The sequence below is a fragment of the Natrix helvetica genome (genome assembly GCF_964273705.1).
Source record: "Natrix helvetica genome assembly, chromosome: 4".
Taxonomy (NCBI): Eukaryota; Metazoa; Chordata; class Lepidosauria; order Squamata; family Natricidae; genus Natrix; species Natrix helvetica.
In genome coordinates, this window is record NC_138550.1 from 149282084 (window position 1) to 149295322 (window position 13239).

At 48.1% G+C, this 13239-nt stretch overlaps 1 protein-coding gene across 4 annotated transcripts in view; it reads right to left on the reverse strand.

The window, feature by feature from the left end:
* SYBU (syntabulin) overlaps positions 1 to 13239 on the reverse strand; it is a 68138-nt gene that overhangs the window by 11356 nt on the left and 43543 nt on the right. For all 4 annotated transcript variants that reach the window (XM_081950333.1, XM_081950332.1, XM_081950334.1 and 1 more), the window contains one exon: positions 11100 to 11205. In XM_081950333.1, the coding sequence (XP_081806459.1) occupies positions 11100 to 11205 (106 nt within the window). The remainder of the gene's footprint in view (positions 1 to 11099; positions 11206 to 13239) is intronic.

Here is a 13239-nt window from a genome sequence, read left to right on the forward strand (position 1 = left end):
TCGCTGCTCCCGATCCTGCCAATTCGCTGCCCTGGGACGAACTCCTGGCTCGCCTCAAGCAACACTACGAGCCCGCCCCGTCTCGTTTTGCCCGGCGGCAATATTTCCGCCGGTGCATTCAAAAGGAGGGCCAAACCATTGCCCAGTACGTGGCCGCTCTCCGCGCTGAGGCAAGTCTCTGTGAATTTAGTGACTTGGAAGACGCGCTGCTTGAACAATTTATCTATGGGCTACGAGACATAAAACTCCATCGCCGCATCCTAGCTCGCCCTGAGTTAACTCTAAAGATTGCGGTAGATGATGCCAGGGCTTATGAAATGGCTGATCAATCCACACCGGATTTCAGCCACCTCAGTCAGCACCCGCATGCCGCTTACTTGCCGCCATCTCCCTACGCGGCACCTTCTTCTGCCTACGCTCCATCTACCGCTTCTACCTTTCATGCTGAGGTAGACCAAACTGCCGATCGCCTTCAAACCCTCTCCACCCGGGATGGACGTCAGTGCCTCAGTTGTGGCGGCCGCCACCAACGCTCCCAGTGCAGGTTCCGGCAAGCCCTTTGCCACCAATGCGGCAGAAAAGGCCACCTCGCTGCAGTTTGCCGTTCCGGCCAACAGAACCGCCGCAGCCCTCTGCCGCAACCTTCTCCGGCCCGTCAGCAACCTTCTATGTCTTCCCGACGTCAGCACTCCCTCTCCGTGGGGGACCCAGCTGAAGCCTACCCTGAATGGCTTGTAGACTCGGCCTCCTCAACTTTGGAGGGCCGAGGTAAGCTGCACCTCCTAATCTCCATTGAGGGGGTGCCCTGCCCTATGGAAGTGGACACAGGGTCGGCCCGATCCGTTATGTCATGGGCCACCCTTAACTCCTTACTGCCTTGGGTTAAACTCCACCATCTACAACCCCCTGATTGCCGCTTACGCGACTATCAGGGAAATGTCATAGACCTATTGGGCTGCCGACCCTTTAACGTCTCTTTGGGTTCTCGCAAGGCTAAGCTTCCCTTGCTAATCGTAAAAAACCCCCTCGCTTCCCTTCTAGGACTGGACTGGTTTAAGGCCCTCGGCCTTTCTATTGCTGGGGTTAACTCACTTTCACCCCTCCCTCCTGTTACCCCGCCCTCTATCTCCTCCCTCCTTTCCGACTTCTCCGATGTTTTCTCCCCCTCTTTAGGCTGCTATACCGGCTCTCCTATCTCACTCAACCTCGACCCGTCAGTTCCTCCAATCCGCTTGAAGGCCCGCCGACTTCCCTTTGCTTTAAAAGCAAAAGTCGACGCCGAACTGGACAAACTAATCGGCCAGGGCATTTTAGAACCCGTTGATTTCTCCCCCTGGGAGACTCCCATAGTCGTGCCTTTGAAGTCCGACGGATCTATTAGGATCTGCGCGGACTTCAAATCAACACTTAACAAAGCCCTCCAATCACACCCCTACCCTGTGCCGGTGGTGCAGCACGTCCTGCACACTCTGGGCCAGGGTCGCATATTCGCAAAACTGGACCTCGCGCAGGCGTACCAGCAACTGCCTGTCGACGAGTCGACCGCGCTTGCGCAAACAATCGTCACACACCGCGGCGCTTTCAAATGTCGCCGCCTTCAGTTTGGCGTAAGCGTGGCCCCCGGCATTTTCCAGGGACTCATGGAGCGGTTGCTCCATGGCATTCCCGGGGTCACCCCCTATTTTGATGATGTTCTGATTGCCGCCCCCAACCAATCAGAACTCATCAAAACCCTACGTCTGGTCCTACAAAAATTCCGTTCCGCCGGTTTGCACCTCAAACCTTCAAAATGCCAGCTCGGCGTTCCCTCTGTCACCTTCCTCGGCTTCCTCATCGATGCCAACGGCATCCACCCTGACCCATCCAAGGTCGAAGCCATTCTCTCCGCCCCCACTCCTTCCAACAAAGTGGAGCTCCAAGCCTTCCTTGGCCTCCTTAATTTCTATTCCTCTTTTATTCCCCACAAAGCTTCCCTGGCCGAACCCCTTCACCGTTTACTAGACTCTTCCAACCCATGGGTCTGGACCAGCCGCGAAGCGCATGCGCTCGCGGCTGTCAAGCGCTCACTCACTGCCCCACCAGTCCTTGCCCAGTATGACGAGCGTTTACCTCTAACCCTGGCCTGTGACGCTTCCCCCTTTGGGGTCGGGGCTGTTCTTAGCCATTCGTACCCTGATGGCTCTGAAGCGCCCATAGCTTTTTACTCCCGCACCTTATCCAGAACTGAGCGAAATTACAGCCAGCTGGATAAGGAGGCTCTTGCTGCCGTTGCGGGAGTAAAACGTTTTCATTACTACTTATATGGCCGCCCCTTCTCCCTGATCACCGATCACAAGCCCCTACTGGGCATTATTGCAGGGGACCGTCCCACACCCCCCATTCTATCCCCCCGCATGTCCCGTTGGGCAGAATTCCTATCGTCCTACTCCTACACATTGTCCTACCGGCCTGGCGGCCACATTGCTCACGCTGACGCGTTGAGCCGGTGCCCTCTGCCTCTTCCTGTCACTGATCCAGCCCCTGTCCACTCTATTAACCTTCTGGCCGATCTCTCCCTACCGATGTCCGTTTTGGACATCGCGCAGGCCTCCCGAACTGACCCCATCCTGCACCGTGCAATGACCGCTGTCTCCCGGGGCTGGTCTGCAGTCTCCAATGATCCCCTACTCTCCCCTTTTTTCCGCCGCCGCCTGGAGCTTTCCATCATGCAGGATTGCCTCCTGTGGGGAAACCGCGTGGTTGTTCCCTCTTCCCTGCGGCCAGCTGTCCTGTCTCGCCTCCATGACGGCCACCCTGGCATAGTCAGGATGAAAAGCCTCGGCCGCGGCTATGTCTGGTGGCCGTCCATGGATGCGGACATCGCCGCCTACGTCCAACGCTGCACCCCTTGCCAGCAGGTGCGCTCTGCGCCACCTTCTTCCCCACCTAGGGAGTGGGAACTCCCCATGGGCCCGTGGAGCCGACTCCACGTCGACTTCATGGGGCCCATTGAGGGCCGCCTATTCTTCCTTCTGGTGGATGCCTGGTCGAAGTGGGTTGAGCTGTTCCCTATGCCCAGCTCAACCTCTTCGGCCACTATCCGCATCCTTGACTTCCTATTTAATACCCATGGCCTTCCGGACGTTATCGTTTCCGATAACGGTCCCCAATTTTCCTCTACCGAATTCCAGTCCTACCTTGCCTCCCTGGGCATCCGACATGCCCCGATTGCCCCCTACCACCCTGCGGCCAATGGCCTGGCCGAACGAGCGGTTCGCTCTGCTAAAGAAGCCCTGGCCCGTATGGCCACCCTTCCCTGGCCGCTCCGCATCTCCACCTACCTCCGTTCCCAGCACTCCACCCCTTGCCCCGCCACGGGCAAAAGCCCAGCAGAACTATTGCTGGGTCGCCGTATTCGTTCCCTGCTAGACCGTTTCCACCCTCTCTACCACCCTTCTTTTCCTGTCATTCCTTCCCCTCCCAGGTCCTTTCTGGTGGGTGAGGGGGTATTCGCTCGCAACTACACCGGCGAGCCGAAGTGGCTACCTGGCAAAGTGACTGACATCACGGGGCCCTGTTCTTACAGGGTCCTCCTCGATGATGGCAGACATTGGCGGCGGCATATAAGCCAGTTGCGTCGGCGACCAGAGGGACCAGGACACAACACACCTGCAGAAAAGCAACCAGGCCCTAACGACGCCGCCTGCCGGCTCGACCGTCCACACACCACTAGCCCCGACCTCGCAACAGCCCCCCCCGGTGCGCTGGCTCACTTACCATTGGCCGTCGGTGCATTGCCAGGAGGAAGACCCATCCAGGACGCTGCCAGGCCTGTTCGCCACAAGAGCGGAGCCGACACTCCACCTCCCCCGGGCGAGGCGCCATCTTCTTTGAGACGCTCCCAGCGCGTGCGCAGGCGTCCGTCGTACTTAGACGAGTACGCCTGCGCAATCCAGGGGAAAGGGGTGTTGTGTACCGGTGAGCCTGGCCAGCAGAGGGCAGCCGAGAATAGGGCTCCTCTGATTGGCCCAGGCGCACCGGCCAGCCGGCGGGAGAAATACTTTATTCCTATTGGTTCGTCGTCTGACAGCTCCTGGTATAAATAGCTGTCAGACGACTAGTTTTGTTGTTCCTGTCAGTGCTTGTTGCAATAAACACAGTTGCCTTAAACCCGTCTCAGTCTCCTCATTCGAGACTTAACAATTACCATCACACTGAATTAGTCTCTGGCCCTCATGCGGGAAAAGGAAAGCTGCACTGACAGTTTTAAACTAGGAAGAAAACAGTGCCTCTGTTCTGCACACATGGCATGGCCAAGATATTTTTGGCAGGCAGAGTTTAGCTCACTGATTCAAAGGCTCCGTTAGAAAGGACATAACCTAGGACAGTGATGGCTAACCTTTTCTGGACTGAGTGCCCAAAACGCGCGTATGCGACTGTGACCTCATATTCACACCCAAACCCCCAAAATGCAATGCACGTGCGCCCTCACAGATGCATCCCACACATGCATGTGCAACCCCACCCCACACACCCTGCACATCTTATTTTTGGACAGCACAGTGGCTCAGTGGGGTCGTCAGTTGGAAAGCTGACAGTTCAGGGCCTGAGCTCCATGCTCCTGTCCTTCCCACAGCTGCTGCCAACCTAGCCTTTCAAAAGCAAGAAGAGACCCAAAGATCAGCCATGCTGGTGGATGGCACGCAAATATGCATGGGACAGCTGAAGTGGGACAACGGCTCGCGTGCTATCAAAGAGGGCTCTGCATGCCACCCCTGGCACGCATGTCATAGGTTCGCCATCACGGATCTAGGACTTTGATGGAAAAGTAAAAGCCTAACCTCTGTTTTCCTTGCTTTTCTTCCCTGGTACTAATAAAGGAGAATATTTGTAGCTCAGGATTGGCATGAGGGGTCCTTGGTGCTCTCTGAGCTTGCTTGTTTTCTTGCAGATGTTTCATTGCCCAAACTAGGTAACATCATCAGTAACGAGGGCTTTTTGCTGTCACTTTATATTTTAATGGCTTTCCTGCCAGTGTTGGTGGTCTCAGAGATTCTTTGGTTGGGCTGTTTACTGTTGGCTTCTTTGTCAGTTTCTTGTTTTGGGGTATTGTTTACTTGATTGTTGGTGTGATGTTAACCTTGAAGTTAATCTATGCTGATCTGGGTGTTGATTGCTGGTAGGGAGATGCTTGGGTCTTTGTGTTGAGTAATAGCCTCTTGTGCATGGCCTGTAGATGTTGTTAATGTCTATGTGTCTATTGATGGCTGATTTGTCGGAGTGCCAAGATTCTATAAATTCCCTGGCACTGCTGGATTTGGCTTGGTCTGGGATAGACATGTTTTCCGTACTGAAACTATGATTAGGCCATAACCACAGAACTGCGGTCATAGTGACCGCAACAGTTTTCCAAAATGTTCAGAACACCCCTATTTTAGAAATGGACCATTCCAGTTGCAAATAGATTTTGTTTTCCCACCAATAAGAGTGAATGCAGCATTGCACTTGTATCAGTTATTTGGTGTTTTCTGTAGCAGCATTTGAATTCGAGTTTCGGTCATTTTGACTACCGATCTTTGTTAACATACTTTTTTAATAATGTCAGGGTCACGTTTTCCACCAAGAAAAGTGCAATTTGGTGATACAAACTTCAAAAAAACTGTTCTAAAATAGTGTGGAGAAGCAGAGCATGATCTGAGTGAAGTGGAATCAGATTGTGATGAAAATTTTGTAATGGTCAATGAGGAACCCGTTGCCGCCGCTGATTCTGACATCAGCGATGATGAAGCTCCCAATGAAATTGATGACTAGGTACGATCTACGCCGTGCAATAATTTATATGGCAAGAAGAAATTCAAATGGTCTTCTGCATCTTTTGGAAGCAATAGATCCAGAACCACTAGTCACAATATTTTTGTGCAATTATCTGGACTACAGCCAGCAGCTAGGAATCTTGGAAATTCACCTACTCCCCTGGAGATTTGGAAATTATTATTTTCTAAAGAAATTATTAGCGCCATCATTCAGCGGACCAATGTAAAAATTAGAATGAAGTTCATGGATGGAGAAATAAAAAATGACCTGGGTGATGTGGATTTGATAGAGCTCAATACATCTTTCGCTTTACTGCTCTACACACCAATTTTTAGATCCAACCATGAAAACATTGAATTTCTTTTTGCTACAGAGGTCATTATGACCTCATGTCTGTAATAGCGTAGCCGAAATAGTACGTCTGGTGATTAAGGGTTACATCTGTCTATGTGCTGTGAAGAATTTTCATCATGTCTTCTGATTGCTAGTTGATATTCGTGGATGTGTTCTGACACTGATAGGCAAGCCACTAGGACTGTGATGGTGAACATGTGGCACGCAAAGCCATATCGGCTGGCATGTGGGGCGTCAGCTCCAGCGTGCATGCATTTGCTGGCTTTCTGATTTTTGGCCTTCCGGAGAGCCAGGGGAGGCCATTTTCGCCATCCCCAGGTTTCAGGAAAGCCTCTAGAGCCTAGGGAGGGTGAAAAACAGGCCCAACGGGCCTACCAGAAGTTCAGAAATGATCCATTTCCGGCTTCTGGAGGGCCTTCAGGGACCTGAGGAAGGCCTTTTTCGCCCTCCCCAGGCTTTAGGAACGGGCCCAATGGCCCATTGGGCCTACCGGAAATTCATTTGGTCAGTTGGGCTCATTTTTTACCCTCCCCAGGCTCCAGAGGCTTTCCTGGAGCCTGGGGAGGGTGAAAACGGCTTCCCCAGCCCCCCGGAGGAAATACCAAGCTCAGCTTGGAGGCAAATAGTGCGGCGTGTGTGTGTGGGAGCTTGAGAGGGAGTTTGTGCGTGCATGCACAGGTGGTGGCATACTTTGCATTATGGGTGCCGGTACGTGCACAAGCTGTCGCGCACACGCGGTCGCATTTTTAGCACCCAGCAACAAAAAGGTTAGCCATCAGTGCACTAGGATATAAACTGACAGCAAACTGCACTCCTTATTAGCACTGATGAGTTTCCTGCTTTGGGTAATGAAATATCTGCAAGAAAACAAGCAAGCTCAGAGAGCACCAAGGGCCCCCTTTTGCTTCCTTGGCTCAACTAATTCATTGGGATGTGTCCTCATGATAAACAGCTCCAGCACAAGCATCCAGAATTCTTTCTGAGACAAAGAAGGATTGGAATGGAAGCTGCCACGTTTTTCATGTAATTCAAACCAACTCTCACTGTTGAAGAATTTTTGTTAGAAAGAGGGGAAATCACCACCACAATTTGTACTTCGCCAGAACATAGTGAAAATAGTATGAATGTACGAGCATGTGTGTTTAAATGTAAAACAGATCATCAGCAGCTGAAAAAAGTAACACTTGGCCATAAAAACTGAAAAATCCAACAAATGAATGTCATTTTAGTGGCTGAAAAAGTGAAACTTCCCTTGAACTGAGCTTGGGAAGATACATAAAGTCTTCTTGACTTTATATATCTTGCTTTCCTTTGACTTCCTTCAGGATGTTTTAAACTTCTTGTTTAGCACTTGGATGGGACACCACCAGGATATGCCAAGGGTGCAAGCTACACTGGGAAGTTTAAAAACACCCTAAAAGAAAGCAAAGCAAAATATCTTCCGTATAGTTATTAAAGCCAGGGAAATCAGGAAATCCAGGCAGTTCAAATGGGTATCAAGATTTATTGTAAGCTTAAGCTCTCTACAAGAATGTGAGCTACTAACAGCCCAAGCAATATGTGCGATGGATAAAGAATTCATGGTGGATTCTACATAGATCTCTTGTGGGCTCGTGGGGGCTCATAACTGATGACACATTTACAATAGCAGAGTTGGAAGGGACCTTGGAGGTCTTCTAGTCCAACCCCCTGCCTAGGCAGGAAACCCTATACTGTTTCAGACAAATGGCTATCCAACATCTTCTTAAAGACTTCCAGTGTTGGGGCATTCACAACTTCTGGAGGCAAGCTGTTCCACTGATTAATTGTTCTAACTGTCAGGAAATTTCTCCTCCCTCCCTCGGGCTCAACCTAGTCATCTCCTACAACTCTCCTGAATGCTACTACCAGGTTGAACCTGCTCAATTTTTTAAGGCCAGATACAACTAGCTAGATGATACAACTTTGCTGGATGAACATTCTATAGTATAGGCCTACATCTCCAAAACCCTGCTTTGCAATACAAACTAAGAATTCTTTCATTTCTTACTCACATATCCTTGGACTATGGTCCTTTTCATTACACTTAGCTGATGACACGGACCATTTATCCATGGAAGCATTTGCCGTAATGTATTTGTCACCCATTAAGTTAAAAGATCTCAGCAAGTGGAAAATGAGCCTGAAAGCCAATCCAAATAGGCTCTTGCTAGAATTTGGATGGGGGCTATTTGAAGTTCCAGGATTGTTGCTAAACTTCTAGAGGACTTCTAGAAGTTTTGGACTTGCATTTCTCAACTGGTGGCAAGATTTTTCACAGATGTAATAAATCAATAAAAAGAAAGAAAATAAACCTGATACTTTCTGCAGCTTCCAATGCTCTGTGGCCTCAAAGGAGTCACCCACTCTGCACAACTTTTCAGCATGCATCAAGACACCCACTCAAACTGGCAAAACCAGATGGGATGAAAGTTGTGCTGGCAGAGGGTAGCATTAAAAGAGTACAGTGAAGAGAACAAGGCCAACTGTTTCCTTGTTCTCTGCATTTTAATTATTTATTATTCACTTTGTTGGGTTGTAAAAATAATGTGCAGAACCCATGACATCAGCATTCTGCTGCAGCTTTATAACTTTAAGAGAATTGTGGGAAATCTTTTAGTGGCCTGAAGCTGCCTTTGATATTTTTTGATACGTCCTAAAGCTGCATCTGATGGGACACTGAGAAAAGTGGCTGAGACCCTGCCATATCAATGGAGCTATTTTTTAAAACCCTACCCTGCTCTGGGGAGGAATGGTGCTATTTTCTTAATTGTAAGAACAATATTAAAGGTAAAGGTTCCCCTCGCACCTATGTGCTAGTCACTCCTGACTCTAGGGCAGTGGATCTCAACCTTCCTAATGCCGCAACCATTTAATACAGTTCCTCATGTTGTGGTGACCCCCAAACTTAAAATTATGTTATGTTTTCCGTATTTTTTGAAAATATGTGTTTTCCGATGGTCTTAGACGACCCCTGTGAAAGGGTCGTTCGACCCCCAAAGGGGTCCCGACTCACAGGTTGAGAACCACTGCTCTAGGGGGTGGTGCTCATCTCCGTTTCAAAGCCGAAGAGCCAACGCTATCCGAAGACTTCTCCGTGGTCATGTGGCCGGCATGACTAAACACCGAAGGCGCACAGAACTCTGTTACCTTCCCACCAAAGTGGTCCCTATTTTTCTACTTGCATTTTTAACATGCTTTCAAAGTGCGAGGTTTGCAGAAGCTGGGACAAGTAACAGGAGCTCATTCCATTACGAGGATCTAGGGATTCGAACCACCGAACTGCCGACCTTTCTGATCGACAAGCTCAGAGTCTTAGCCACTGAGCCACTGCATCGCTCTAAGAACAACATTATCCATATTTTATTATTTAAACTTCAGCTTTCAGATGTCCTTTGCTTCAAAATGGGCAGGTAAATGAACCACTGATCTTTGGAAGTAGTACTTAAAGGGCCTCTCAGAACTACAAATATGGATTTCAGATAATCCTGTCCCTAACAATGTCTTAATTTTCATGTCAATGTTAAATTCCTCTTGGAATGCATGCATGGATAAAAGCGGCTTTTAAATTATTTTCCTTCTCTTCTATGCTCTAATACAGATAAGTCCTTGACTTACAACCTTTCATTTAATGGAAGTTAAACCAGCACTGAAAACAAGTATTTTTTCATTCTTTTTTCAAATCTTTCATACTTAATGATCGTTGCAGCATCCCCATAGTCACAAGATCAAGCTTCAGATGCTTGTCAACTGGCATGTATTTATGACGGTTGCGGTACTCCAGAGTCATGTGATCATCTTTTGCAACCATACTGTTGAGCCTGAATTATGTGTAGCCATTTTATTTAGCGCTCTATTATACTCATTTATTCCTTTTCTTTCTCTTTACTATGTAAGGTTTTTTTTTTTTTGCCTCACCACATTCTTAAGGTGGGGGAGAAGGAGCGAACAGATAGGATTGTTTTGGCTAGGTGACCTTCTTTCCCGTGGGAACACAGGCGGCTCCTGCTGAGAACGGAAGGTGGAGTTTGAAGTCACCGGGCAATGTGGATCGAGTGTTTATTGGAGAACGTGACTTTTGAGGGATGTTTCTAACTTACAATATTATGTGGTGTAACAGCAGACTTTGCCAATTATTTGCCAAGGCACCTGAGGTTAGAACAAGAAGCAGTGGGTGAAAACTAATCCAGGAGAGAAGCAACTTAGAACTGAGGAGAAACTTCCTGACAGTTAGAACAATTAATCAGTGGAACAGCTTGCCTCCAGAAGTTGTGAATGCCCCAACACTGGAAGTCTTTAAGAAGATGTTGGATAGCCATTTGTCTGAAATGGTATAGGGTTTCCTGCCTAGGCAGGGGGTTGGACTAGAAGACCTCCAAGGTCCCTTCCAACTCTGATATTGTATTGTGTTGTGTTGTGTTGTGTTGTGTTCTATTCTATTCTATTCTATTCTATTCTATTTATTCTATTTTCTATTCTATTTTCTATTCTATTCTATTTTCTATTCTATTCTATTCTATTCTATTCTATTTTCTATTCTATTCTATTTTCTATTCTATTTTCTATTCTATTTTCTATTCTATTTTCTATTCTATTTTCTATTCTATTCTATTCTATTCTATTCTATTCTATTCTATTCTTCTATTCTATTCCATTCCATTCTATTCTACTTTGATGTCTACCTAAATAAAAGAAATTTGTTTTCGAAGATGGACTTTGTACATTTCTTTTTTGAATGGGTTTCATCACTTAACAACGGCAGTGATTCACTTAACAACTGTGGCAAGAAAGATTGTAAGATGGGGCAAAATTCACTTAACAATGGTCTTGCTTAGCAATGGAGGTTTTCAGCTCAATTATGGTCATAAGTCAAGGAATACTTCTTCACTATAAATAACCCAGATGAAAGGGGGGGGGGGGGGAATGTGACATACTTGCGGGAAAATGATGATCTTTTGTTTCCGGAACCAGCAGACATGTAGACTTCAGGAGCTGAAATGCTTCCTGTACTACTCGATGAACTAAAATCAGCTTCACTTCCTGGAAAAGGAAAAGGGAGGAATAAATTTGATGGAAATTCTAACTCAAAAGATTAACCTAGGACCTACAAGCCTCACTATGAATCACCACCATCCTCCTGCTTGGCTTGAAATTTTCCCATCCTGCAATTTGCAAAACTGGAAGGGCAGATCCCATTTTCAGATATTTTAGCATTTCCCCAGGAATAAAGAACCAAGATTTTTTTTAAAAAAAAGCTCTTCCACAAATTAGATTAAGCAAACAAATAAAGTAAGTGGTTTCTTTCTCAGGGTGATGAGCAGCCCTGAAAATTTTTTTGTTTGAAGAGAAGTTTATTGTAATAATAATTAAAAAAAACATTTTAATTCATTTCTTGAACGTGAAAGCTATTTGTTTGCTTGGGTTCCTTTTGTTTAGTAGGAATAATGGAATCAATTGACATGCTAATGCACCTTTATAATAGCTGTTCCCAAAGAGACAGTCCCTTTAAAAAATCCAAAGTGTTCCTAACCCGAAAAAGGACTTCTTTTTAGATATTGAACAGTTTCCAGCTGGGAGAAAAATCACGCTTGGCAATAGGTTTTTGATTATTCTTTCCTTCCTGTATGGCCTCCAACTTTATTGGCTATACAGTTTCATTTCTGCAACATTTCCCCAAGGAACTCTGGATCTAAGCCCAAAGCTGCAATCAAAATGAAATTTATATTGTGTTTTTCTGCTATGGTTGATTAAGTTTTTCTTTGCCCAGTGTCTTGTATTGGTTTTTTCCCCCCTATTGCTTTTATATATTCCAGGTTTTATGGACTTTAGCCACTCATTCAGTCTGATTAAGATGGGTTGGACCCATATAAATTCCCATAATATATAATTAAATATCTACTTGATTTAAGAAAGGGCAGCCAGTGGCATACCATCCACTTCCAGCCGTCTAAAATGGCACCCCCCAAATTCAGAGGAAAAGATTAAATTTAAAGTGGTACATTTTTTTTTTTTAGATTTATTAAAAGAAAGGATAGCATTGGCACAGCAAATCCCCACTGTGTTTGCCGTTAACTTTTCTTAAAAACCCGAACAGGTGACAAAGGCACATGTTCTTCCTCTACTGATGTCACTGCATCACTGGTCCTTTTTTCAGGAGAAGCTATAGCACATAACTTTGACTTCATAGTATAGTTTTTAAAGTGTTTGTTTATTTAGAATTCTGCTCTTCTGTATTAAATTAAATGGAATGGAGCAGGAGTGTCAAACTCAAGGCTCAAGGGCTTACATCTGTGCTTAGATCTGGCCTGTGTGGCTGCCTTGGAAACAGTGAAGAACCGGCCTGCATTACCTCTGCCAGTGAAAACGGAGCTCGGGTGGGACGCATGCTGCCCTCCTGGGCTCATTTTCACTGGGAAAGGCTTGCAGGAGGCCATCGCAGCTGGAAACGGAGCTCACGAGGACCACACACGGCCAGTGGCGTAGCGTGGGGGGTGCAGGGGGGGCCGGCCGCACCGGGCGCAACATCTGGGGGGGCACCCTGACTCGCCCTGCGCCGCCCTTTGCCGGACTGTGGCCGTCTCTTTCCTCCCGAGGAGGAGCTCGAAGGGCAGCGGGAAAAGGCTCAACTGAAGGGAAGCAGGTGCCGCGGGGGTGGGAGGCGCACCGGGGGCTTCGGGAAGGCGCCGGCTTCCCGGGGCGCTCCAGGCAGAGCCGAAGGAGAGCGGCGCTGCGCTGCGCTCCATCTGCCCGCCGCTGCAACGCCACCACGTCCTCCCGCTCCGCCTGGAGCGCCCCGGGAAGCCGGCGCCTTCCTGAAGCCCCCGGTGCGCCTCCCACCCCCGCGGCACCTGCTTCCCTTCAGTCGAGCCTTTTCCCGCTGCCCTTCGAGCTCCTCCTTGGGAAGAAGGCAGGAGGCCAACATGGAGAGCCTCACTTGACTGATGCCGACCCAGGGGCAGCTGCAGTCGGGCCGCCCTCGCTTTAGGGGGCGCAAATTACTTGCCTTGCCCCGGGTGCTGACAACCCACGCTACGCCACTGCACACGGCCCTTCTGGGATCTGTTTTCGCTAGCA